Source organism: Tachyglossus aculeatus, chromosome 11, assembly GCF_015852505.1.
Source record: "Tachyglossus aculeatus isolate mTacAcu1 chromosome 11, mTacAcu1.pri, whole genome shotgun sequence".
NCBI lineage: Eukaryota > Metazoa > Chordata > Mammalia > Monotremata > Tachyglossidae > Tachyglossus > Tachyglossus aculeatus.
Window position 1 is genome coordinate 63,958,916 of NC_052076.1, and position 27,427 is coordinate 63,986,342.

Sequence of the window (27,427 nt, forward strand, 5' to 3'; positions counted from 1 at the left end):
TGTCTCCCCCGCTAGACAGTGAGCTCATTGTGAGCAGGTAATGTGCCTGTTTGTTATGTTATACTCTCCCAAGTGCTTAGTACTGTGCCTTGCACAAAGTAAGTGCTCAATAAATACAATTGAATGAATGAATGAATGAGAAAAACCATCAAGTGATGGGTGATGCCAAGGATTCTAAGGTGGGCTAATCAGATGTGAAAAGATTACAAATATAGAATTAAGCTTGCCATTTACAAAGAAAATAGGTACCCCCAACCAGCAGTAAACCAACAAAATCTATGAATGTGACTGCAGTTTGACAAGAATTTATGTGTGCATAAAAATCACATACATCCGCACCAATTAGTTCCAAATGTCAACTCGAAGAACAGCAACACTGAATCTAGATGATGGTCCACAAAGAGTAGATTGGGAAGAATAAAGAAACATTAAAAACCAAAGCAGCAGTTGGAACGTTAGCAAAAATAGGGTGGTTCGTATTTTTCGGTAGTTTTTTTGTATTAGCTAACAGCGTTAGCGGGAGTGGAGTGACGAATCTCCAGTATTCAGTTCCTCTTGAATTTCTTTGAAGATTCAAGCAAATTTCAACGGAGATTGTGTTGGGTAAACTGACCTATAATCTTCTGCAGTCTCCTCTCACGGCTTTTGCAGGAAGGTCAAAATCCTTTTGGTCTTCAGCATCCTTCTCTATCCCTCCCCACACCTCTTAGCAATAGAGTAATGGTGTTTCTGTTGGTCATGAGGAGCCAGAAAGAGAGGAAACCAACGCCGAAGGTCATCTTTCAATCTTCCCCCAGCCTGATTGCTTTGAGACACAGGATTTCAGGATCAGTGCTAGGTTTTGTGACTACTTATTGTGAAGACGGTCAGCTAGAGTGGTCAACCCTCATAACTTTCCCCCTCAAATCCTGATCTATGGGATTCAGAATTCAAGTATCTGTCCAGCAACTGTGGATGCAAGAGGAGAGGTAATAAATAGCAGTTCCTAGCCACATAGGAACCTTTCAAACTCATATTTTGCTAGAGAAACATTATTTCAAAGTCTTTTTTATTCAACTGTTATTCAGCAATATACAATACAGTTTATAAACAAATGTCTTACCTTGTTTCCAATCTTTATTTAAAAATAAATATTATTGACAGTGAATATTAATTATGGTAAGATGTGCCTTTTTAATCAAAATGTCTCAAAAGGAAATAATTTACTGAATCAAAAAAACCCCCAAAAAACAAAACAAAAAAAGGAAATTCCAAACCCTAAAACACAATAATCTACTAAAAATATCCCCCTTTTTTAGAGGGGCTTTGACCCAACATTTTTACATATTGTTGTAAAGATAACTGCTCAACAGTTCGTGCAAAATGAAGAATCAGAGGGAAAGTTTAGGAAAGAAAATTACAGTGAAGTAGAGAAATCATTGACCCCATGCACACAGCAGGGCTTTAAACATCATCTTATTTGGAAACTAGATGCATTATTTTAGGTGTTCTACTCGGTGTAACTTCCCCAAAAATATGATTTTTTTTTCCATGTAGAATTTTTCATGCTTCTTTTCAGTCTCTCTCTGTCCATCTTTGAAACTGCAGTTCTTTCCGAGGATTTTTAATTGATTCCTTTTGTGTTTGGCTGAAGAGTATCAGATAAAGTGGTCCATCAGTGATTTACTAATAAGTGTATAAGCTTATGCAGTGTTAACAGGAACAGATATAGGAGTGGGTCTGTAGCATAAATAGGTCCTGTACCTAAAAAAGAGAAAGAAACAAGGGAGATTGATTTTGTCTTTCGAAAGAAATTGTCTGTTAAAGGATGTGGTAACAGAGGGGTATAAAGACATATTAAGACTTTGGCAGGGGTGGGGGTCCGATTCAGAGTAACAAGGGGTGTTTAGTATGATTCAGCATGGCTCCATGGAAAGAGCACGGGCTTTGGAGTCAGAGGTCATGGGTTCAAAACCAATCTCTGCCAATTGTCAGCTGTGTGACTTTGGGCAAGTCACTTAACTTCTCTGGGCTTCAGTTACCTCATCTGTAAAATGGGGATTAAGACTGTGAGCCCTCCATGGGACAACCTGATCACCTTGTAACCTCTCCAGCGCTTAGAACAGTGCTTTACACATAGTGAGCACTTAATAAATGCCATCATTATTATTATTATGATTTAGGCTGTAGGTGTTGGGTTCAAAGGGTGAAGCCCTAAGCTGAATTTCTAATGCAAAGAGAGCTTCCTCTAGGCATGCAACTCAAATCCCCTCCTCCATGCCTACTGCTACTTAGCTCATTTTGATTTCACTAGGCATTGCTCAACGCAGCTCCTGGTAACTGAAGGGACTATAAATACTCTTTAGTTCTGGTATCTGACAGGTATCCATTACCTCCTGCTACTATGAAAACAGCAGTCAAGATGGTTGCACGATAATGAAACAACTCGATTCACAATGTTTTGATTGAGACGGGAGGTTCGGCATCCAGGTTGGTTCTCTCCAGAAAGACACAGAACGAAACCAGGGTGTTGGTAGCATTTTCCTCAGTGAGCTGATCTACAGCTCTCTAACCCCATGGGGCAGAGAACGGCATAAAGGTGAGAAGATTCACCTGCCATTAGAAAAAGGGGATGACCATGCAGAGAATTGGACGAGGGGAGTATCCTGAATTCTGTTTAATTAAAGAGGGCATCCACGAATGAATGGAGCTGAAGCCAGCTTGTCAGATGCCTCCAAATCTCTTGGATTCCCCCCACAATTCAATGAGGAAAACATGAGGTGTATGCATTAGGGGAAAAAGGGGACTCGAGCGTTTCTCTCCCCCAAGGCAGGGTTTAGCTAGACATCTCTTTCCTACCAAAGGGAGGCCGGAGCCTGTTATTATTTCTGTGGCAGTTGTTAATCACTTACTAGGTGCCAAGCACTGTTGTAAGTGCTGGGGTGGATACAAGTTAATCAGGTTGGACACAGTCCCTGTCCCACATGGGGCTCACAGTCCAGGTAGGAGAAAGTAGAAGGAATAGTAATAGCTCTCAACTGTAAACATCTTATGGGCAGGGATCATATCTACCAACTCTACTCCACTTGTCTGCTGTGGGACCTTGGACAAGTAACTTCACTTCTCTGTGCCTCAGTTACCTTATCTGTGAAATGGGGATTAAGACTGTGAGCCCCACGTGGGACAACCTGCTTACCTCGTATCTTCCCCAGTGCTTAGAACAGTGCTTGACAGACAGTAAGCACTTAAGAAATGCCATCATCATCATCATCATTGTTATTAATAATAATAGCTATCACATTGTACTTTCCCAAGCACTTAGCTGAGGGCTGTGCACAGAGTAAGTACTCAATAAATATAGCCTATTGACCAGTAGATTGATAGTGTTTATTGAGTACACTGAACATACTGGGCTTGTCGGATGTACATTAGATTCAGTTAGGGAGACGGTCCTACCGCCAGCCCAGGATTGGTCTCATCGGTGTCATTTCTAATTCATTCATTCATTCAATTGTATTTATTGAGCGCTTACTGTGTGCGGAGCACTGTACTAAGTGCTTGGAAGGTACAATTCAGTAACAAAGAGGGACAGTCTCTTCCCACAACGGGCTCACATGCCTCGAGCCTTCTTGTTTTAATTCCTCCATCTCTGCCGATGATCTAATCTCCAGTCTCACCCAACCCTGAACTGTATTAAAAGTGCCCTCCGCTGCAGTATATAGTAAATTTGCTCCCTCCTGTCAATCTGTAAGAGTTTCTCTCACCATTATTGCCGTCTAATTATGGAGCACTGAGTACTGCATCTCAACAGAGGAACCGCATGGATATCTAGGGTTCATGTCAACCACATACACTTTTCCATTCCAATCAATCCAGACACCGTAGCAGATTTCTTGTTGTTATGGGGATCTGAGAACCAGAGGGGTAGAACCCTCCCAAATCCCAGCTGTAGTATTATTTTACTAGAAGCAGCATGACTTAGTGGACAGAGAAAGGGCCTGGGAGTCAGAAGGTCCTGGGTTCCAATCCTGTCACTGCCACATATCTGGGAAGTCGCTTCACTTCTCTGTGCCTCAGTTCCCTCATCTGCAAAATGGGGATTGAGACTGTGAGCCCCATGTGGGACAGAGACCGTGTCCAACCTGATTAACTTGTATCTATCCCAGCACTCAGAACAGTGCTCAGCATATAGTAAGCGCTTAACAAGTGCCAAAATTATCATTACTATTATTATTGTCCGAATATCCTCCTGCTTAGGTCAGGTTGGCTCAAGCTCCCTCAGGAATCCAATGCCAACCTCACCAGCCTCAGTGGGTCTGTGACTGTATCTGTGTAGACCTGAATCCCTTCTGCTGCACTTTAAGCCCACTTCCTCTTGTTCTGAGCTCCAAATAACACCCAGCTGATGAACCAAACTGAAGGCTAAAGGTAATATGACATTTGGAGGATGGGGTGGTATGGGTCCCATAGTGGCTTGCTTGAAATCGGGCTTTCAAGCAAGTCCAAAGAAGGGGGTCCCTATTAGCAGAGGGTGGGGACACTGAAGTTTACAACCGCACCCCTCCTAAACACCTATGAGCATGCCCCGATGCTGCTTTGTTAAAAATGCAGTGGAATGCCAGGGTGGATTAACATTCAGGGAAGGGGGGGAATTTTAGAAAACAGTTAAACCAGCCAGCTTTTCAGTCATTGACACCAATCCTCCCCCACACCCCAAAACTACCTTCCACCACGCCCACCAACTGCTCTTGTTCACTTTAAATGTTTAGATTTTCATGGCCAGCCTGGAGCATGCTCAGTACATAGCCCAGTTTATGCCCCACAGCATTTTGAGAGCACCAGAATGTTGGGAGACTTTAACTCCCTCTTTAAATCCAACAGACAATTAGTCTCCCTGCCTTTGAAGCCTTATTGAAGGCACATCTCCTCCAAAAGGCCCCATCTTTCCTCATCTCCCACCTGCTTCTGCGTCACCCTGACTCGCTCCCTTTGATCTTCCCCCCTCCCAGCCCCAGAGCACTTGTCTGCAATTTTATTTTTCTGTATTGATGTCTGTCTCCCCACCTCTAGACTGTAAGCTTGTTGTGGGCAGGGAATTTATCTGTTTGTTTCTGTATTGTACTCTCCAAGCGCTTAGTACAGTGCTCTGCACATTTCAAGCTCTCAATATGAAAGAATGAATGAACTCCATACTTCCTCCTCCTCCCCCGTTCATTGCTACAGTCATCAGGAGGGAGAGGGTTACTTAAAGGAGAATGGATGGGGTGGGGGGGGTGTGCTAGGGCTTTCTTGAAAGACAAAAAGAGATGGCTTAGAACAGACGGATATAATGATCTCCTGTTCTTATGTGGAACGCACACCATCCTTCATATCTGACACTACTGACCCCATTGTCCTCCCTGCTCTCAGTAAGTAACCAGCTCCAGTGGGATTCACAATTCTGGGGTCTGAGGAGACTTGGAAATAAAGAGAGATCAAAGCACCTTGGAAGAACCAGGTCAAGAATAGGGTGTCTTTGCAAGTGAGTTTGTTCATAATGAAAAGAACGGATATTCCATGCCCAAACTTGATCATCTGTGGCTCAGAGATAACCTGAGGGAAAATACCAAAAATTCTCTGTGAAACCTCTTCTATTCAATATTTCTCTTGAGGACTGTGAACTCATTATGGGCGGGGAACTTGTCTGCTAATTCTGTTGAATTGTACTCCCCCAAGCGCTTACTATAGCGCTCTGCCCGCACTTGATCAATACCACTGATCGATCGATCGGTGAAGGAGTTGAAACTACGCGCATCATATTTGCAGTTGAGACTAAGCTGGGTGGAGTAATCCATATTTTGGAAGGCAGGAAAAAAAAAAGTCCTGGTGAGCCAGGTACTAATCTTTGTTTCTCAGGTACTTTGGGACTCTTCTCTGAAAGCGTCAACATTATTGCCTCTCCTGAAAACAGGGAAAGGAGCTGTTGGATGGAGATAAAGGTTAGTGTGATTTATCTCAGCAGTTCCAGGGCTGTGGCTTGCCTTGCCTTATGTGGTAAGGTCTTCTCTCTGGTCTATTTTTTTAATGGGATGTAAAGACATTTTATTTCCTGGGCCGTCAGGCACGGCAGAGTGGCTTGGATTTATGCTGTTGTGTGAATGGGTTTAAAATGCCCTCATTGGATCTTAATTGTCACTTTAACTATTTCATCTTTTCTGTGAAGTGCCTCCCATGCCAGTGGTGCATGCAGCGGGTTTATTTATCATTATTACGGTAGAAAATTAGGCTTCACGAGTGGCCGGGGAAAGTCTTCTAAAGGAACATTAGCGGATTAATTTTATTACATTAAATGAGTATCACCATTTCCCTAATCATTGTTAGAGAAATCAAAACCTCTTCTGGTTGGTGAATATTCATTTTTATCCCTTAGATCACAAACAGGATAAATCACAGAGCTCCGGAGCATGAAACCATCTCCCAAAGAGCAAAAATCGGGTCATCTGTAACTGGCCAGAATCACCACAAAATGGAAGCTGGGAATATATTTTCTTTAGAAAACCAGCCCTCCTCTGATGGTGGGTTTTCTTTTTTTCCTGCTCTTCCCGGCTTTGTGAAGGCAGTTATTGCTAGGCAGGTTCCAGGGGGTCCGGTAGAAAGATAATGTCTCCTAATAAAAATAAAATGCATTTGTCGCTGACTAACCCAGAAAGGTGAAAAGCATGGTGACGGTGTGACCTGGAAGCATCGAAGGAAGGGTTTTGGGCTGTCGACATCACGGAGTCGCATGCCCCTGACTCGGATCTGAGATCAGGGCAGGAAGGTTGGTGCCCATGCCGTCGGAAGACCAGGGTGGGGTGATTCGGGGCCATCCCTCGTTACGAGATAATTGTGACTCCTCGCACGGGGGGTGTTGCTAGTTAGCCTATCTTTAGTTTCCCGGCTTTCCAGGATGAAGTTCAAGCCCAGCAAGCGTATCCGAGGATGACTATCAAGACACTTCTGCTCACTAAATTGAAGTGACTGCAAACTTTAGGAATCTGAAATAGATGCCCGTTCCTTGGAAACTTTGGGGCTATAATGGATGTCCCACGCTGATAGGGCCTATTTTTACAATCTCACCTGAGCTCATCACTGGCTTTGAGGGCCCTCTCTCAACCACTGAGGAGAAGACTACAAGTTTGTCCTGATAGTAACCCTTGCTGTTCCAGTGACTGCTGGCACTAGCAATCAATCAATCACTCAATCAATGGAATGAATGAATGAATCGATCATTAATATTTATTACTCACTTACTGTGTGCAGATCAGACTAAGCCCTTGGGAAAGTGCAATATAACAGACACATTCCCTCCCCACAGTGAGCTTCCAGCCGAGAGGGGTAAACAGACGTTAATATAAATCCACACATCCAGCAAGCTAGCTCTCTTCCTCCCTTCAAAACCCTACTGAGAGCTCACCTCCTCTAAGAGGCCTTCCCAGACTGAGCTCCCTTTTTCCTCTCCTCCTCCCCATCCCCCTGCCATACCTCCTTCCCCTCCCCACAGCACCTGTATATATATTTGTACAGATTTATTAATCTATTTAACGTACATTCATTCATTCATTCAATCGTATTTATTGAGTGCTTACTGTGTACAGAGCACTGTACTAAGCGCTTGGGAAGTACACGTTGGCAACATATAGAAACGGTCCCTACCCAACAGCGGGCTCACAGTCTAGAAGGGTGAGACAGACAACAAAACAAAACGTATTAACAAAATAAAATAATATTTACTATTCTATTTATTTTGTGAATGATGTGCATTTAGCTTTAATTCTATTTGTTCTGACGACTTGACACCTGTCCACATGTTTTGTTTTGTTGTCTGTCTCCCCCTTCTAGACTGTGAGCCCGTTGTTGGGTAGGGACCATCTCTATTTATTGCCAACTTGTACTTTCCAAGGGCATAGAACAGTGCTCTGCACACAGTAAGCACTCAATAAATATGAATGAATGAATTAATTAATTAATACATAAATTATAGATATATACTTAAGTGCTGTGGGGCTGAGGGAGGGGTGAATCAAGGGAGGAAATCACGATGACACAGAAGAGCGTGGGAGAAGAGGAAATGAGGTCTTAGTCGGGGAAGAGCTCTTGAAGGAGATGTGCTTTCAATAAGGCTTTGAAGGTGATGAGAGTAATTGTCTGTAATTGCCTATTGGATTTGATATGATATGCTATGCGTTGTATTGACAACTCAGAGATAGGGCCCTCCAGAAAGGATAGGTGGAGAGGAATGGATTTTTGCATTTTTCTACTGGCCTAGGCTCACCCCAGCCTTAATCTGGCCCTGCTGGTACAGCCTGCTGACATTTCTTCCTCAGAAGATGAGAAGAGGAATGAAGTTCTTGATTTCAGGTCGGGTTGGGGGCGGTGGGGAACAGAGAAAGAATGGAGAGAATAATGGATGTGGTAAAAACAAACAAACACCCCCAGATAGTGGCTCTGGCTGTGGACATGTCACCTTTGATCATGTCTATTTAAACAGGAACTGGTTAGAGCCCCAGGACTGTTCAGCAGAGCAGGCTACACTTAATGGTATTTCTGCCAAGATGAAGGGATATATCTCCGCATGGGGATTATTTCATGAAATTGTTGCTTCGTGGTCCTAAGACAAAAAGGGCCAAGGTAAAGTCCCTGGGTGATCGAGTAGATCCTTACTCCAAGGAGGCAGAGGAATGAGAGGAGTTGAACGCCTGGCCAGCTCCCAAGACCCTTGACCTCTACTCTCGGCTGTCCTTCAGATCCTCCCTGTGTCACTCAACTCCACTCCAATTCCTACCCATCCCCTAGCTTGTTGGCTTGTTTTCTCATTTCATGGCATTTGTTAAGCACTCATTGTGTGGGAAACACCATTCTAAGCCCTGGGGTGCATACAGTCAATTAGGTTGGACACAGTCCCTGTCCCACATGGGACTCACGGTCTGAGTAATAATAGGTTGAATTTGTTAAGTGCTTACTACATAGAAGCAGCATGGCTCAGTGGAAAGAGCACAGGCTTGGGAGTCAGAGGTCATGGGTTCAAATCCCGGCTCTGCAAATTGTCAGCTGTGTGACTTTGGGCAAGTCACTTCATTTCTCTGGGCCTCAGTTACCTCGTCTGTAAAATGGGGATTAAGATTGTGAGCCCCACATGGGACAGCCTGATCACCTTGTATCCTCCCCAGTGCTTAGAACAATGCTTTGCACATAGTAAGCGCTTAACAAATACCAAAATTATAATAATAATTATTATTATTACTACATGCCAGTCACTGTTCTAAGCATTGGGGTAGATATAAGCTAATCAGATTGAACATAGTCCCTGTCTCACTTCGGGCTCACAATCTTAATCCCCATTTTGCAGATGAGGTAACTGAGGCACAGAGAATTTAAGTGACTTGCCCAAAGTCACACAGCAGAGGAGTCGCCGAGCTGGGGTTAGAATCCGGGTCCTTTTTACTCCCAAACCCGTTTCTCTATTCACCGGGCCACAAAAGAACTGAGGCGCCTAGAAGTTAAACGACCTGTCCAAGGTCACACAGCTAGTCGGCAGGCCTGTGCTCTTTCCACTAGGCCAGGAAATGCAGCACAGTAGTACCAAGTGGAATTTCCCCTCCCGAGCCACCTCTCCTGGAGATGCACGAGGTTTCCGGCGTGGATGTGGGGCCGGCCTGCCAGGGGAGCTTGAGGCAAGGGCCTAGAGATGCGCTTCTCTGTCATAGCCTCTGCTAAACCAGCTCTCCCCTCAGTTGGACTCTCAAGCCCTTCTGGTTGCCAGGAAAGTCTCCCTGCACCTCAAAGTGAAGGGGAAAGCTAAAAGCAGGCCAAACCCAACCCTGCCCTTGTCACTGAGCTGAGGGCAGGGAATTTTCTGTTGGCACCCTCCTGGCCCTGCCAGGCTGAGCGGATGCCAACGGGGGAGAAGGTTCATTCGTTCATTCATTCAATCATATTTACTGAGCGCTTACTGTGTTCAGAGCACTGTACTGAGCGTTTAAGTTTACCTCCGTCACCCACGATTGACACATTAATTAAAACCTCCTCATGCACCTCTACCAAGCTAGCTCTCTTCCTCCCTTCAAAGCCCTACTGAGAGCTCACCTCCTCCAAGAGGCCTTCCCAGACTGAGCCCCCTTTTTCCTCTCCTCTTCCCCACCCCCTAGCCCTACCTCCTTCCCCTCCCCACAGCACCTGTGTATATGCTTGCACAGATTGATTACTCTATTTATTTTACTTGTAAATATTTACTATTCTATTTATTTTGTTAATGATGTGCATTTAGCTTTAATTCTGTTTGTTCTGTTGACTTGACACCTGTCCACGTGTTTTGTTTTGTTGCCTGTCTCCCCCTTCTAGACTGTGAGGCTGTTGTTGGGTAGGGACCGTCTCTATATGTTGCCAACTTGTACTTCCCAAGCGCTTAGTACAGTGCTCTGCACACAGTAAGCGCTCAATAAATACGATTGAATGAATGAATGAATAATAATAATAATGGCATTTATTAAGCACTTACTATGTGCAAAGCACTGTTCTAAGCGCTGGGGAGGTTACAAGGTGATCGGGTTGTCCCACGGGGGGCTCACAGTCTTAATCCCCATTTTACAGATGAGGGAACTGAGGCATAGAGAAGTTAAGTGACTTGCCCAAAGTCACCCAGCTGACAGTTGGCAGAGTCGGGATTCAAACCCATGACCTCTGACTCCAGAGCCCGGGCTCTTTCCACTGAATGAATATGTGTAGAGGGGGAAGGAGCTAGGAAATAAACGAGTTTTAAAGGAATTTGGGCAGACTTAATTTCTGCCACAAATGAACATATGCGGCTAAGTAGGGAAAAAAATAGGGGCAATTAGTGTGATTTGGTTTAACGGGAATTAGGGAAATATTTGGAAGAAAAGTAGAGCATGGCATAATAGTAGTGTGCAAAAAGTGTCAAAGGAATAGATGGGCCTTTTTTGGCCTCCAGTGCTTTATTATACATTTATGTAACCGCTTCACTATTTCCAAAGCATTTTGCGGTAATTTCCATTAGGTCATTAGTATTCTCCAGCGCCGTGCCCAAGTCCTGAGCTTTTGTAACTTTGAGTACACACAGTCCTTTTCCGATCCTATGACATCACTCGAATGCTGTCTCGGGCCAGCTGGCCGCCCTGACCACCGTCTAGCTGGGAAGTGACCTCAAATTTGCAAGCCTGGAGTCTGAGCCCCCAAAGAAGAGAGATTACTCGGGTAAGTGATGGTTTATTTTTCGAAGGTATTTGTTAAACTCCTACTATGCGACAGGCCCTGTATTAAGCTCTGGGGCAGATCCAAGCTAATCAGGTTGGACACAGTCCCTGTTCCACGTGGGACACACAGCTTTTTTCCCCATTTTACAGATGAGGTAACTGAGGTCCAGAGAAGTGAAGCGACTTGCCTAAGGTCACACAGTAGACAAGTTGCGGAGCCGGGATTAGAACCCAGGTCCTTCTGGCTCCTAGGCCCATGCGCTATCCACTAGGTCACACTGCCAAGAGTGATGTCTTGGGAGATTAGAACATGGGTTCTAATCCCGGCTCTGCCACTTGTCAGCTGTGTGACCTTGGGCAAGCCACTTCAATCAATCAATCAATCAATCAATTGTATTTATTGAGCGCTTACTGTGCGCAGAGCACTGTACTAAGCGCTTGGGAAGTATAAGTTGGCAACATATAGAGAAAGTCCCTACCCAGCAGTGGGCTCACAGTCTAAAAGGGGGAGACAGAGAACAAAACCAAACATACTAACAAAATAAAATAAATAGAATAGATATGTACATTACAGAGTAATAAATATGTACAAACACTCTGTGCCTCAGTTACCTCATCTGTAAAATGGGGATTAAGACTGTGAGCCCCACGTGGGACAACCAGATAACCTTGTATCTACCCCAAGTGCTTAGAACAGTGCTTGGCATATAGTAAGGGTTAACAAATACCATCATTATTATTATTATTGGGACTTGCCCCTTGAAGGAGTGCTTGGGGAGAAATGCGTTTCATCCTGAACCGGGCGGGGACGACAGTGTAAATCCGTAAATTGGAGGAGACCAGGGATTCAGTAGAGTCCCACAAGGTCAGAGAGGTTGAAATATGGGGAGCCAACTCTACAGATTAGATGGAATGCCCTCCCTTTTTAAGCCCAAAGACAAATTTTTCAGGTATAGGGGCACTATAACTAAAGGAATAGCATTTAGGCATTTAACTTTTACAACTTTTAATGTGGCAAACTTTGTGACTATTTTTTTTCCATCCCTATCTTTTTCTTAATGAGCTCCTGCCCCTTAATGATCTCTTAATGGTATTCCTTAATGAGAATGGTAAACAGGCTATTTTCTCACCCCTAGCAGGCTGGATTGTATCATCATCCCCAATGAATATTTATAGGGCCCTCCTTTCCTCCTCTTCCTCATCCCCCCAACCCCCTGGGGTGGGGGGGTATCTATATATATCTATATCTATCTATCTATCTATCTATGTGTGTGTGTGTGTCCCTGAACAGGATGTGATAAAAATGGAGGAATTTCACGGGTTGCCTGGACCCACAATCCTAAACCAGGGTCTTCTCCCCTGTCAGCTGAGCTCCTTCGCAACCAAGCAACCAAGCAGTCTGACAAACGAGCTCAGCTGGGCTTGTTCTAAGTAGGAGATCATCTCAACGGGGGAAACCGAGTCCTCAGTGTGAGACGGTAGGGTTGGACTAGGGTCTTCAGTCTGTAAACTGGGACTCCTAGGGCTGAAGTATTGCGTGGCTTCCTGACTCTTCCCCGCTCCAAATAGCTTCTCCGCAGGGGGAGGGAGAGGGCACGGAGAAGGTCGTCGGAAGCAGGGTTTAGAACTGTTTCTCTCTCCTCCTCCATTTCTTTGCTTTTCTCTACCTCTCCTTTACAATCCTTATTACTAGCCACTGGAAGACTAAGTCTCTAAGTGGCTGACTCTCTTTTGCCCCTTCCCACAGGCCTTCTCGATGGTTTTAGACAAGAGATCGTCCATCTAAGAGCCAAATGCTTGGAAGCAGGCCTACCCTTCCAGCCCCACAGCAGATTGCGCAGATAATTCCAGCCTCTCCCACTCTGAGCCAGGGAGTGTCTCATCAATAAACCAGCAGGCAGAAGATGATCTAAGGGCTCCAGGCCCTTCCTAGACTTTTCCAGCCTCTCAGATTACTATCAAACACTTGGAAGCTTTGAATTGATAGGAATTGGTAAATCATCTAGGCTGCAAACTCCCTGTAGGCAGGGAACACGTCTAGCAGCGTGGCTCAGTAGAAAGAGCATGGGCTTTGGAGTCAGAGGTCGTGGGTTCAAATCTCGGCTCCACCAATTGTCAGCTGTGTGACTTTAGGCAAGTCACTTCACTTCTCTGTGCCTCGGTTACCTCATCTGTAAAATGTGGATTAAGACTGTGAGCCCCCCGTGGGACAACCTGATCACCTTGTAGCCTCCCCAGCGCTGAGAACAGTGCTTTGCACATAGTAAGAGCTTAATAAATGCCATCATTATTATTATTATATTATTACCAACTCTGTGTGCTCTCTAAAGCTCTTAGGACAGTGCTCTGCATGCAGTAAGTGCTCAAGAAAGACCATTGATTGATAGACACTGATTACTAGTTGGCATTCCAACTTTACATATGGGGAAACTGAGGCCTAGCATCTTGCCAAGATCTCACAAATAACTTTGTGTGATGCAGTAGTAAAGGGAGAGGATCCCCCCACCCGCCACCACCGCCGCTAGACTGATTGCTCAATGTGGGTTGGGAATGTCAATGTTTATTGTTGTATTGTACTTCCCCAGCACTTAATACAGTGCTCTGCACAAAGTAAGTGCTCAATAAAAATGATTGAATGAATTGAATGAATGAATTCTGTATGCAGATCCTGGTCACTATGGATAATAAATGATTCTTAACACATCCTGGCAATACTGAGAAGCAGCGTGGCCCAGTGGAAAAACAGGCCTGGGAATCAGAAGGATCTAGGTTCTCATCCCGACTCTGCCACTTGTCTGCTGTGTGACCTTGGGCAAGTCACCTAACTTCTCTGTGCCTTAGTTCCCTCATCAGTAAAAATGGGGATTAAGACCGTGAGCCCCACGTGGGATAGGGACTGTGTCCAACCTGATTATCTTAAAAGTACCTGAGCGCTTAGTACAGTGCCTGGCATATAGCAAGAGCTTGACAAATACCATTAAAAAAAGTCATTGGAATTTATTGAGCACTTACTGTGGGTGAGCTCTGTCCTAAGGTCAGCTTTTCAAAAGAAAGCAGCAGAGTCTAAACCTGACAGGTCATTAAGGTGCCCATGGATGAGAGAAGTTGAGAGATTGTCATGTCAATCTGGATCTGAATTGAAGGGGGGCAGAGCAGCCTTATGGGAAGAGCACAGGCTGAAAGTCTGAAGACGTGGGTTCTGGTCCCAGAAATGCTCTGGTCCACTATACGACCCTGGGAAAAGTCCCTTAATCTCTTAGGGCCTGTAAACTGGGGATTAATCACCTGTTCTCACTACCTCTTCTATTGTGAGCCCTTAGGTGGGAAAGAGACTGTGGCTGATCTGATAATCTTGTAATTTTCCCAGTGTTCGGCACTTTTTCGCAGACTAAGCCCCCTTTTTCCCAGACTGAGCCCCCTTTTCCCACTCCTCCTCTCCATCCCCCCACCCTACCTCCTTCCCCTCCCCACAGCAGCTGTATATATATTTTTACAGATTTATTACTCTATTTATTTTACTTGTACATATTTACTATTCTATTTATTTTGTTAATGATGTGCATATAGCTTTAAGTCTATTTGTTCTGACGATTTTGACATCTGTCTACATGCTTTGTTTTGTTGTCTATCTCCTCCTTCTAGTGAGCCTGCTGTTGGGTAGGGACCATCTCTATATGTTGCCGACTTGTACTTCCCAAGCGCTTAGTACAGTGCTCTGCACACAGTAAACATTCAATAAATACAATTGAATGAATGAATGAATAGAAAAGCCTTAATCAATACTATAAATATCATTAAGGGAATGCAATTATTCATCTTTCTTATTACCAGCTGACTTTGGATTTTAAATAAGAACCTGCATTTCATATTTTACACTAGAGACTTTTCTTCTTTAGAAACCCATTTTGACGGAAAAGGTTAATACATTTTAATTGTGCAGAATCACTCCGAAAATCCTCTAACATGTGCTCATTAAATAAAATTAGCCCGGAGTAGCTGCCCGGGATATGTCATGCATTAAAATATTACACTGTAGAATAATGCATCATAAATTATTACCTTATGTATTTTTGTTACATTAGTTCCTAATGCAGATTCATCTGTCCACCTGAGAAATTGACTTTTAAAATGTTTGAAAAACTGCATCCACATTAACTTTTAAGTGGATGGTAATAAACAACCCCCAGCCTGGGCTGTTCCTGGCAGCTAGTTGGCTGAATCCTGGGAAGGGACCTCCATTTTAAGCTCCGTGCCCTCGTTGACTTGGGCTCTGCACACAGTGAGCGCTCAATTAATACGATTGAGTGAATGAATGGAGGCCGGGGAGGAAGGATCAGGTTGCCATTCGTTCATTCATTCAGTCGTATTTATTGAGCGCCTACTGTGTGCAGAGCACTGGACTAAGCGCTTGGGAAGTCCGAGTTGGCAACAGATAGAGACGGTCCCTACCCAGCAGCGGGCTCACAGGCTAGAAGGGGGAGACAGGCAACAAAACATATTAACAAAATAAAATAAATAGAATAGTAGGTATGTACAAGTAAAATAAATGGAGTAATAGATCTGTTCAAACATATGTACAGGTGCTGTGGGGAGGGGAAGGAGGTAGGGCGGTCCGCCAAGCTAGCTCTCTTCCTCCCTTCAAAGCCCCACTGCCCCTTCTAGACTGTGAGCCCGCTGTTGGGTAGGGACCGTCTCTATATGTTGCAAACTTGTACTTCCCAAGTGCTAGTACAGTGCTCTGCACACAGTAGGCGCTCAATAAATACGACTGATTGATTGATTGACCGTCTCTTTATGTTGCAAACTTGTACTTCCCAAGTGCTTAGTACAGTGCTCTGCACACAGTAAGCGCTCAATAAATATGACTGAATGAATAATGACAACATTTTGGGGCCCAGAGCTCGGGAGAGTTCAGATGCTGAGGGTCGCTCGGGGAATCTCCAAGGTACAGGGACTTCTGTCCCTCTGGTTTTTTTAAATGATATTTTTTAAGTGCTTATTAGGTGTCGGGCATTCTACTAAACGCTGGAGAAGATACAAGCTAATCAGGTAGGACACAGTCCCTGTCGCACATGGGGCTCACGGTCCCCATCCCCGTTTTACAGATGAGGTAACTGAGGCACAGAGCATTGAAATGACTTGCCCAAGGTCACACAGCATGTGGTGGAGCTGGAATTAGAACCCAGGACATTCCGACACCTCCCTCACCCCCTAGGCCCGTGCCCTATCCACTGAGCCAGGCTGCTTTTCAATATGACAGACTCATTCCCTGCCCACACCAAATCTGGTCCTCTGGGGGAGAGCCTGGTGCCCCCTTCTTCTTTGAAACTGGTGCTTGGCACAGTGACGGGTGGCAGGGGATGATGGAATCTTCAAGGTCAGTTTAAGAAAAATGCAAATTCACAGATTCAGGGGATGCTTTCGGGTTTTCTCTTTTGTTTGTTCATTCATTCATATTTATTGAGCGCTTACCGTGTGCAGAGCACTGTACTAAGCAGTTGGGAGAGTACAATATAATAGTAAACCGACACATTCCCTGACCACAACGAGCTTACAGCCTAGAGGAACAGCTTACAGTCTAAAGGTCTGTCCTGGAGATGGAACAGGTTTTTCAAACTCCAGTTTCCCTCCTGTTGGATTGTGACTTTGGCTGGGAGATGGTGATTCTATCAGTCAGTCAATCAATCCAATCAATCAGCATTATTGATTCAGCACTTACGGTGGGCAGAACCTGTACTAAGCACTTGGGAAAGTACAATAATCTAGAGCTGGTAGACATGAGCCCTGCCCACAAGGAGCTTGAAGTGATTAAAGTGATTATTGTAAGCACTGTGTAATCATTCGATCCATCAGTGGTATTCATTAGGTGCTTGCTTTGTAAGCGTACTGTACTAGGCATTCGGGATTTTGTCTATTCCATCACCAACCCCTTTCCCACATCCTCCCTCAGGCCTGGAATTCTCTCTTCCTTCGTATTCAACAGTCTCTACTCTCCTCACCTTCAAAACCCTTCTAAAACCAGATCTCCTCCATTCGCTCAATCAATCAATGGTATTTACTGAACACTTCTTGTGTGCAGAGCTCTGTACTAAGCGCTTGGGAGAATACAATGGCATAACAGATAGAGCACGGGCCTGAAAGTCAGAAGGTCGTGGGTTCTGAGTCTGGCTCCATCACTTGTCTGCCGTGTGATCTTGGACAAGTCACTTCACTTTTATGTGCCTCAGTTTCCTCAACTGCAAAATGGGGATTGAGACTGTGATCTCATTGTGGGCAGGGATTGTGTACATCCTGATTTGTTTGTATCCACCCCAGCACTTAGTACAGTGGCTGGCACATAGTAAGCATTTAACAAATACCATAATTATTAAGATTACAATGCAACAGAGTCAGTAGACATGTTCCCTGACCAAAAAGAGCTTCAGTCTCGAGGGGAGCTTTTCAAGTGGCCTTCCTTGATGCTTTAAATTCTATATTATAAATTACTTACCTATATTGACGTCTGTCTCCCCCTCTATTTCATTTAATTGTATTTATTGAGTGCTTACTGTGTGCAGAGCACTGTACTAAGTGCTTGGGAGAGTACAATACAACTGTAAACAGACACATTCCCTGCCCAGTTTAGACTGGGCAGTTACAGTTTAGACTGGGCAGTTACAGTTTAGACTGTAAGCTTGTAGTGGGCCAGAAACATGTCTGTTAATTCTGTTATATTGTGCTCTCCCAAGCACTTAGGTCAGTTCCTCTCCTCCTCCCCATTCCCCCTGCCCTACCTCCTTCCCCTCCCCACAGCACCTGTATATATTTGTTTGCACAGATGTATTACTCTGTTTTACTTGTACATATTTACTATTCTATTTATTTTGTTAATGATGTGCATTTAGCTTTAATTCTATTTGTTCTGATGACTTGACACCTGTCCACGTGTTTTGTTTAGTTGTCTGTCTCCCCCTTCTAGATTGTGAGCCCGTTGTTGGGTAGGGACCGTCTCTATATGTTGCCGACTTGTACTTCCCAAGCGCTTAGTACAGTGCTCTGCACACAGTAAGCGCTTAATAAATACGATTGAATGAATGAATGAATATTCTACACATAGTAAGCGCTCAATAAATGCCATGGAATGATTGACTGATTATACCCTCATTCCCGTCCCCCAACTCCCTCACTGCATTAACTATGCACTTGGCTGAATACCCCTGATGCATTTGAATTTTCATCCCAACCCCACTACACTTCTGTGCATATCCTTATACTCTACTATTTTATCTATACAAAATTTATTTGGATGTCCGTCTCTCCCTCCTCTCAATTCTTACGGGCAGGGAGCATGTCTACCAACTCTGTTGTGGTGTACTTTCCCAAGTATCTAGTACAGTTAGCACACAGTAAGCACTCTATAAATACCGATGATTGATTAACTGATAGATTCAATCCCTGCCCTACGGGATACGGGTTCCCAGGATTGTTTTGCCAAATACTGGTCCCTCAGCCGTAATTCTTGGGATGGTGGGGAATTTTGTGTGTGTGTGTATATGTGTGTGCGTGTTCAGCCCTGCCTCTTTTCCCCTGCTTCAGGTTCCCTATCCTACTCCCTTTGTCCATTTTTCTCTCCCCTCATTTTGTTTTTCTCCTTCCCTCTCTCTTCCTTATCCTCCACCCTCCCCCCCACCCGCAATCTGGCTTTCTGCCTCTGTCTCTCTTCACCTCTGGCGCTCGATCTCTCTGTCTTTCCTGCCTTTTCAGTCCTGCCCTTCCCTGACCCAGCTCACTCTGAGCTCCTCAAAATCCGGTCATTGTTCAGAAAAATGGGAGCCTTGCCCAGTCAGCACTAATCCAGTAGAACCAGTTACACCCTCACTTCCTTCAGCGCTGGGGCAGGCCCATGTTTGGCCTCAGGATTCAAGTTGGTACCAGGAACCATTACTAGTTCCGGAAGAGGAATCGGAGAACCTGAGAGTTCACCAGTGTCTCCAAAGGTCAACTTGACCAGGCTCCTGCCTTCAAGCAGGTGACAGTTAAACCATTGGAAAAGCACCGGGATATTCCTTCAAAACTTGAAAACTCTCCCAGAAACATTTGGAAAAGGTCTGGCCATCTGTCCGGGATCATTCCCTCACCCATTCTCTCTCTCTCTCTCTCTTTCCCTTCCCCACGCCCACCGCTCTCTTGCTCCAGAGGCTCTGAAGGCATGTGAACTAAACTGGAATTCAGGTATTTCACCTGCAAGATGCTAAGTGGGGTGAAGAGGGACAACACATAGTGAGATAATGAAATCAGCATTCTCTTCTCCTCGGCTGGCTTAAACGTTACTCGTTTTGGGCGGCGAGTAGCTTCTTTGAAAGGCTGAATGATAAGGATGATGATAACGATGATTCACTGAACTCAAGCTACAGCTGTGCTTTTCTAGCTGCGAGTAAGTGTCACGGTGACAACTGCCTGAGAGATGGCAGGAAGATGCCACAAACATTGCTACTCCGCCTCTGGGAACAGCCCAGATCGAGAGGTGACGAGGGAGGACAGCGTGGCCTACTGGGAAGAGCACGGGTCTGGGAGCTAGAAGGACCTGGGTTCTAATCCTGCGCCACCACGGGTCTGCTGGGTGACCTCCGGCAAGTCACTTAACTTCTCTGGGCCTCAATTACCTCAGTGGGGATTCAGTAGCTCTTCTTTCTCTTAGTCTATGAACCCCGTGTGGGAAAGGGACTTTTTCCAACCTATTAGTACAGTGCTTGGCACATAGCAAACGTTTAACAAGTACTATTTATTTTTATTATCATCATTACCATTACCGTTAATCTTAATGTCTGTCTCCCTCCCTAGACTGTAAACTCATTATGGGCAGGGAACGTGACTGCTTATTCTGTTGTACTCTCTCAAGCTCTTAGTACAGTGCTCTGCACCTAGTAAACCCTCAATGCATACAATTGATTGATTGATTGATTACTACTAATAAAACTATATTAAGCCTACCTCCAGGGTCCACATTAGGGCTCCGGAGAGTCTGGGGAACAGGATCCTTACTCCAGAGTTTGCTCCTTCACACCCTGTCTGGAAAGAACAAGAATCTGGGTCTTTGATCACATGCTCCCTTCCCTGACACTGCCAGAGTTGGATTTTTTTTAACCTCGCAGCTGCATCAGTGAAACTAATCAATCTCTCCATCGGACAATCAAGAGTACTGGAGAAGCCACGTGGCTCAGTGGAAAGAGCACGGGCTTTGGAGTCAGAGGTCATGGGTTCAAATTCCGGCTCCGCCAACTGTCAGCTGTGTGACTTTGGGCAAGTCACTTCACTTCTCTGTGCCTCAGTTACCTCATCTGTAAAATGGGGATTAAAACTCTGAGCCCCCCGTGGGACAACCTGATCACCTTGTAACCTCCCCAGCGCTTAGAACAGTGCTTTGCACATAGTAAGCTCTTAACAAATACCATTATTATTATTATTATTATTATTATTATTATTACTACTGAGTGCTAACTGTGCGCAGAGCACTGTACTGAGCTCTTGGGAGAGGACAATCGAGTTAGTAAATAAGATCCCTGTCTACATGGGTTTTATAATCTAGGAAGGGAGGTCAGGAAAGAGAGGGGGTGCAATCAGAATGGCTTTTGGGGGAGGCTCCTGGAGGTACTGTGTCCCCTCCTTTCCCAATTGGGGAACCCTGAGCAGGAGGGCCTGGCTCAGTAGATCTTCCATTCAGGGCTGTCCCTTCCTATTTTTTTTTAATGGCATTTGTTAAGAGTTTATTATGTGTCCAACACTGTTCTAAGCACTGGGGTTACAAGTCGATCAGGTTGGACACAGGTCCTGAATCCCCATTTTACAGTCGAGGAAACTGAAGCACAGAGAATAATAGCAATCATAATGGCATTTGTTAAGCACTTACTATGTGTCAAGCACTGTTCTAAGCGCTAGGTAGATACAAGCTAATTAGGTTGGACACAGTCCCTGTCCCATACGAGGCTCACCGTCTTCATCCCCATTTTACAGAGGAGGTTACTGAGGCACAGGGAAGTTAAGTGACCTGCCCAAGGTCAAACAGAAGACAAGTGGTGGAACCGGGATTAGAACCCAGCTCCTTCTGACTCCCGGGACTGTGCTCTATCCACTAGGCCATGCTGCTCTAAGTGACTTGCCCAAGGTCACTCAGCAAATGGCTGTCTCCCCTATGGTTTCTGGGGATTAACGTCTGATTCGTCTTTCCAAAACAATTCAATCCATTTAGGTCTCTCCCCCAACTTGATCGCAAACTCCTCAAGGGCAGGGATCAGGTCTTTTTACATCTTTAGCATGTTTTCCAAACACCTAACATGTTCTTTGTACCCGGGAAGTGCTCAGTTGATGGAAATTAAATTATACTTCCACTGATCAAATGAGGTAAAAATTGACATACAATAGGCAGTGAGCATGGAACTGGTTCAGACAGGATACTTTTTCTAGGGGGATTATATTCTGGGGAACTGTATCTTTGTGTAAATTCATTAATCAATCAGTGGTATTTATTGAGTGCTTACAATCAATCAATCAATCAGTCGTATTTATTGAGCGCCTACTGTGTGCAGAGCACTGTACTAAGAGCTTGGGAAGTACAAGTTGGCAACATATAGAGACAGTCCCTACCCAACAGTGGGCTCACAGTCTAGAAACAGGACCACCATGTACCAGGCACTGTACTAAGCGCTGGGGTAGATTTGAGCTAATCTGGTTGGACCCAATCCATATCCCTCACAGCGCTCACCATTTTAATCTCTGCTTTGACAGATGAGGTCACTGAGGCACAGAGGAGTGACTTGCCCAGGATCACTCAGCAGCCAAGCGGCAGAGCTGGGATTAGAACCCAGTTCCTCTGATTCCCAGGCCCTTTTTCACTAGGCCACACTGCTTCCCTAGGGGCAAACCTTGCTAATCCACAAACTCTGCTCCCTTAGGCAAATCAGGTCTCAATATGCCGGGCATCAGAAAAGTTTCTTCAAGTGAATGGTTTCTCTCTCTGAAATGAGTTTTTCCACCAGTAACCAGCTTGGAAAAATTGCTGTTTTATCTCGCCAACCTAGGCAAACTGCCCTCTGGTTGCTGGGATGCCATTTTTTTCCCTTTTGATACCATAACTCAACTTCAATCCAACAAATCTGCTCCCCCTCGGTGAATCAATGGTCCTGCAAACTGCCTTCTCCATGGCTTTTCTGCCAAATGGTTTCCAGTGATTACACTCACTTCCCAGCCTATAGCAGTCCAATTGCATCAATCAATCAATCAATGCTATTTATTGAGTACCTGCTAGGTGCAGAACACTTAGGAGAGTGTGAGACAACAGAATTAACAGACCAGTTCCCCACCCAAAATGGCTTTCAAGTCTAGAGGAAACACTTGGTTGTTTCTGCTGCTGAGAGCTCGTTGTGGGCAGGGAATGTGTCTGTTTTTATATTGTATTGTCCCAAGCGCTTACTACAGTACTTTGCACACACAGTAAGTGCTTAATAAATATGATTGAATGGATGAATTTCTGTCAATTCCATTTCCAGAGCCCAAGCCAATCCAAAGTTTCTAGGTCAGAAAGTTGCCCTTGTTAGGCGGTGGCTTAATTTACCGGAACACCTCAATAAATAGCCAGAAGAAGCCTGCTATGACCCTCAGAGCTGTATCAGAGCAAAATTAAAATCTAGAATGGAAGCATTGTTAAAGATCCAGAATTTGAGGTCTCCCTTTAGCTTATTCACTGAAATGATGAATAACTGAGATGGGAAAGGGGAGCTGGTATCTATTCCCCTGGAAAAGAAAAAAAAAGCACAAGAAGTACCATAATTCACCTACTGGGGTTGCCATTTACAATTTAATACCACTTTTAGCTAAAAAACCCAATTAGTTTCTCAGAAGAAAGACTGACTCTCCAGTCGCCCGCTTCCTCTTCCTTCTCAATTCCCCAGATCTGATGATCCACCCTTCCTTGCCCACTCTCCAACTCGTCCTCTCACGGACTCTCATCATCATCAGTCACTGCATCATTTCTAAACTCGGCGACTCTGAATTGCCATTCTCAAACCACCGCTCCCTAACCTGCCTTCTCCCTCACACGCCCCCTCCCCTCAAAACTCTTCTCTCCCCCTCACAGAGACCTCTGATCTCAAGATATCCCAAGCCCCTGTGTTCCACTTGGTCTCCCTACTCAACTTCCCCTCCCTTCCCGTACCAATATACACCCACAGTATGGCACTCTCCACCAAACTCAACCTCTTCCTCCCACCTATCTCCCTCTGTCAGTCATGCTCCACGAACCCCCAGCTCTGGTTGACCTCCAGAATGTTCTTTCTTGCTCTTAAATTCAGGCCACAGAGTGCTGTTGGTGGAAATCTGCGATCTTAACCACATTAATTTCATCCTCACTCTACTACAACTCTGCCCTTTCTCCCACAACACCTCTGCCCACTGCCCTCCTCTGTTTCTCCAGAGCTTTAATTCCCACCTGAAACCCCCACTACCCATCTTTCCTCCCTGATGACCAATTTTTTATGGTATTTGTTAAGCGCTTACTGTGTGTCAGGCATGATACTAAGCACTCCGGGAGATACAAGCTAATCGAGTTGGACACAGTGCGTGTCCTAATTCCCATTTAACAGATTAGGGAATCGAAGCACGGGGAAGTTAAGCAACTTGCCCAAGGTCACACAGCAGACAGGTGGCAGAGCTGGAATTAGCACCCAGGTCCCCCGAACTCCCAGGCCCGTCTCCTCTATGCAATGGGTCATGCTCCTTCTCAAAGCCATCAGATGTGCACTTCCCAAATTCTCCCCTTCACAACCCCAACGACTCTGAATGACTCCCCCACACCATCATCCTCTCTCTCAGCTTTCCTGCCTGCTTTCAAAATCTGGTTCCACCCTCTTCACTCCACTGAGACTGCTCTCACCAAGGTAACCAGTGACTTCCTTCTTGCCGAAGCAGATAGGCTCTACTCTATTTGAATTCTCCTCCACTTCTCGGCCTCACACTTCTCTCCTCTAGCGCCAGCATACTCACTGTGCCCTGATCTCGTCTCTCTCACCGCTAATCCCTTTCTCGCATCCTCCTTCTGGCTTGGAACTCCTTCTCCCTCCATAGACGCCAGACCACCACTCTCCCCACCTTCAAAGCATTATTTAGGTCACATCTCCTCCGAGAGGCCTTCCCTGATTAAGGCCGCTTTTCTCCAGCTCCCTCTCCCTTCTGCCTCACCTAGGCACTTGGATCTGTGACCTTTTGGACATTTGATATTCACCCTGCCTTCAACCCCATGGTACTTATGTACATGTTTTTAAGTGACGTAGTATAAATAATGTACTTCTATTAATGTCTGTTTTCCCCTCTGAGTCTGTAAGCTCTTTATGGACAAGGAACTTGACTGCCAACTCTGTTGTATTGTACTCCCCAAGCACTTAGTACAGTGCTCTGAACATAGTAGGCACTCAATAAATACGATCAAAGATGATGATTTATTGAGCACTTATGGTGCACAGATACACTGGGAAAGTTACAATAATCTCATCTTCTGTTGGCCCCTACAATGTGGCTAGAGAAGCAGCGTGGCTCAGTGGAAAGAGCCAGGGCTCTGGAGTCAGAGGTCATGGGTTCAAATCCCAGCTCTGCCAATTGTCAGCTGTGTGACTTTGGGCAAGTCACATAACTTCTCTGGGCCTCAGTTACCTCCGCGGAGAGGGAGAGGGTTTAAGTATTTGGCATGAGGGCTCAAAATACCTCCAGTCCTCCCACTCCCACATCCTGCAAGGCACTGGGTGAGTTGCTTCCTTTTCTTTAAGCCACCATTTCTCTCTGTATAAAACTGGAATGATGTAGCTTATTGTTAGAGCAACTGGAATCTCTAGGTCAAGGATGGCTTGCTCACCAGTGTGGCCGGACTAGCACTATTGTTCTGATTTAAGTTGAGAACTCCCCCTGACATAGCTGAAAAGTGTCACTGTTGAGAACAAATCTGGAGAAATTCCAGGGGATGAGGTTTCAGATTTGGAAACTTGTTTAAAATCTGGGAGAAACAACTCTTAGTTTAGGAGCAACTCTTAGCCCCCCACCCTAAGGCTTTAAGTGAGCAGGGAACATGTCTGCCGACTCTGTTGTACTGTACTCTCCCAGGCTCTTAGAACAGTGCTCTGCACACAGTAAGTACTCAATAAATATCATGGATTGATTGATTGAAGGCCATTTATGAGGCAGAAGTTGTGAAGGGGAATTTCTTGGTTTGCATTAAGGACATGTTTTCTAATGCTATTTATTGAGCATTTACAAAATACCGAAATTCAGCAGGTACAGTAGATACAAGAGTAATCTGACGGGGATTGGTTCCCATCCCAAATGAGCCTCCGAGTATTGAAGTATTTTAAGGAGATATCTTTTTAAATGCACTTTGGTCCATTTTTCTCCTCTTGTTTCCAAATTGGTATGGGACTCTTAGTAGGGCCAACTAATGGGTAGAAAACAGGGACTGGGTATGATTTGGACTCAGGTAAGTAACTCTGCCCCCATCTTAGGCATTGATAAGTGAAGAAATAGAAGACAGAAAGAACCCTAGAGAATGGACAGACTGTAACATTAAGGAATGATTATTGTTATTATTATTATTCAAGTGGATTGGAGGGCAGTGCAGATGGCAGTCTTTGCTTTGCAAAGACCATCTTTTCCAGCCTTCTTTCTCTCTTACAACTGACAGCGAACTGAACAGTAAAAAAGATGCAGCCAGATTTGGCGATCCTTTTCCATTTTTAAGAGCACCTATCACAGGAGGGCCAGCATGATTTCTGACAGGCGGGCTAATTTAGCCTGAAACGGCTTGGTGGGGAGGAAACTATATCATCGCTCATGATAAATAGTTAGAGCCCCTGAGTCATAGGTCCATGTGGACCATTTTTATCTTTAAGAAGTGCAGCCTCATGATGTGCCTGAAGCAGGTTTTGAGGGAACCCGGCCATGGCCAGTGAGTAATGGAAATGAGAGGGCCTTTCTGGGTCATGAAAACACTGTATCTCATTCATTCATTCATTCAATCGTATTTATTGAGTGCTTACTCTGTGCAGAGCACTGTACTAAGCACTTGGGAAGTACAAGTTGGCAACATATAGAGACGGTCCCTACCCATCTCGCCATCCGTGTCTTCTGTCCGTGTCAGAGAAGCAGCGTGGCTCAGTGAAAAAGAGCACGGGCTTTGGAGTCAGAGGTCATGGGTTCAAACCCTGGCTCCACCAATTGTCAGCTGTGTGACTTTGGGCAAGTCACAACTTCTCTGTGCCTCAGTTCCCTCATCTGTAAAATGGGGATTAAGACTGTGAGCCCCACATGGGACAACCTGATCACCTTGTAACTTCCCCAGCACTTAGAACAGTGCTTTGCACATAGTAAGCACTTAATGCCATTATTATTATTATTATTATTATTATTATTATTATTATTCTGTAAAGCAGATACCTGAGACTCTAGCCAAGCCTTTGCCACTGTCCACTTCCGAGCCATCAATATTGTATAATTAAAAAGTACTTGCCCTTGTTTGTCCCTGCAGGGTGCCTGGGGAATCCTTGATTCTCGGAACTTTTAAAATATCGGTTTATGCGTATTTAATGAGAGCTTCCTTTTTCAGATCTATTGTTCAGAGACAGCTAGGCCCGGGACTGGATCTAACCTCCTCTCTGAATGGTTCGTGTTGCTAAAAGAGTGGGAGGGGTAGCCCACCTACCCCTGGGAGGTTGGACTGGTGCTAGAACTAAGGAGCTGAACAACCTTAGGACCCTATTTTCCAGAACCCCAAATCCTGGTCCAAACGCTTAGTACAGTGCTTTGCACACAGTAAGCGCTCAATAAATATTCGGTTTGGGCGGAACAGGACGAGTGAGACCAGGCCTCTCCTGAGGAGCATCTGTGCCTGGGGACAGTGATTCCAGTTGGGTCTGGACCAGTTGGATTAGTCCAAAGGGAGACAGGATGGTTCTGGAGCTCTCGGATAATAATAATAATACTAATGATGATGGTATTTGTTAAGCGCTCACTATATGCCAAGCACTGTGGCCCAGGAAGCACTTCTATGGGCCACCCAGACCACAGAACCCAGGTGATATAATCCAGGTTTTCAGGGTGAGGTGTCTCCTGATTCTACCCCAGACTACCAGTCTTTGAGCTCACCAACGGGGGAATTCCCAGGCCGGTTCGCTATCAATCCAGGGCTTTGGGGAGAACTGCATTGGACC

At 45.0% G+C, this 27,427-nt stretch overlaps 1 protein-coding gene across 3 annotated transcripts in view; it reads right to left on the reverse strand.

Annotated features, from left to right (window-relative positions):
• Positions 1-1,082: 1,082 nt before the first annotated feature.
• VSTM2B (V-set and transmembrane domain containing 2B) overlaps positions 1,083-27,427 on the reverse strand; it is a 41,978-nt gene continuing 15,633 nt past the window's right edge. Inside the window, exons 5-6 of one of the 3 annotated variants that reach the window (XR_005452940.1) lie at positions 20,178-20,255; positions 1,676-1,743 (exon numbers count right to left, since the gene is read on the reverse strand). Coding sequence is in view for 1 of the 3 variants with exons in the window: in XM_038753961.1 (XP_038609889.1) it covers positions 1,655-1,743 (89 nt within the window). In the remaining 2 variants the exon portion in view is untranslated. Of the gene's footprint in view, positions 1,744-20,177; positions 20,256-27,427 lie in introns of all 3 variants that reach the window. The other 2 variants (XM_038753961.1, XM_038753962.1) reach the window with 2 other exon arrangements.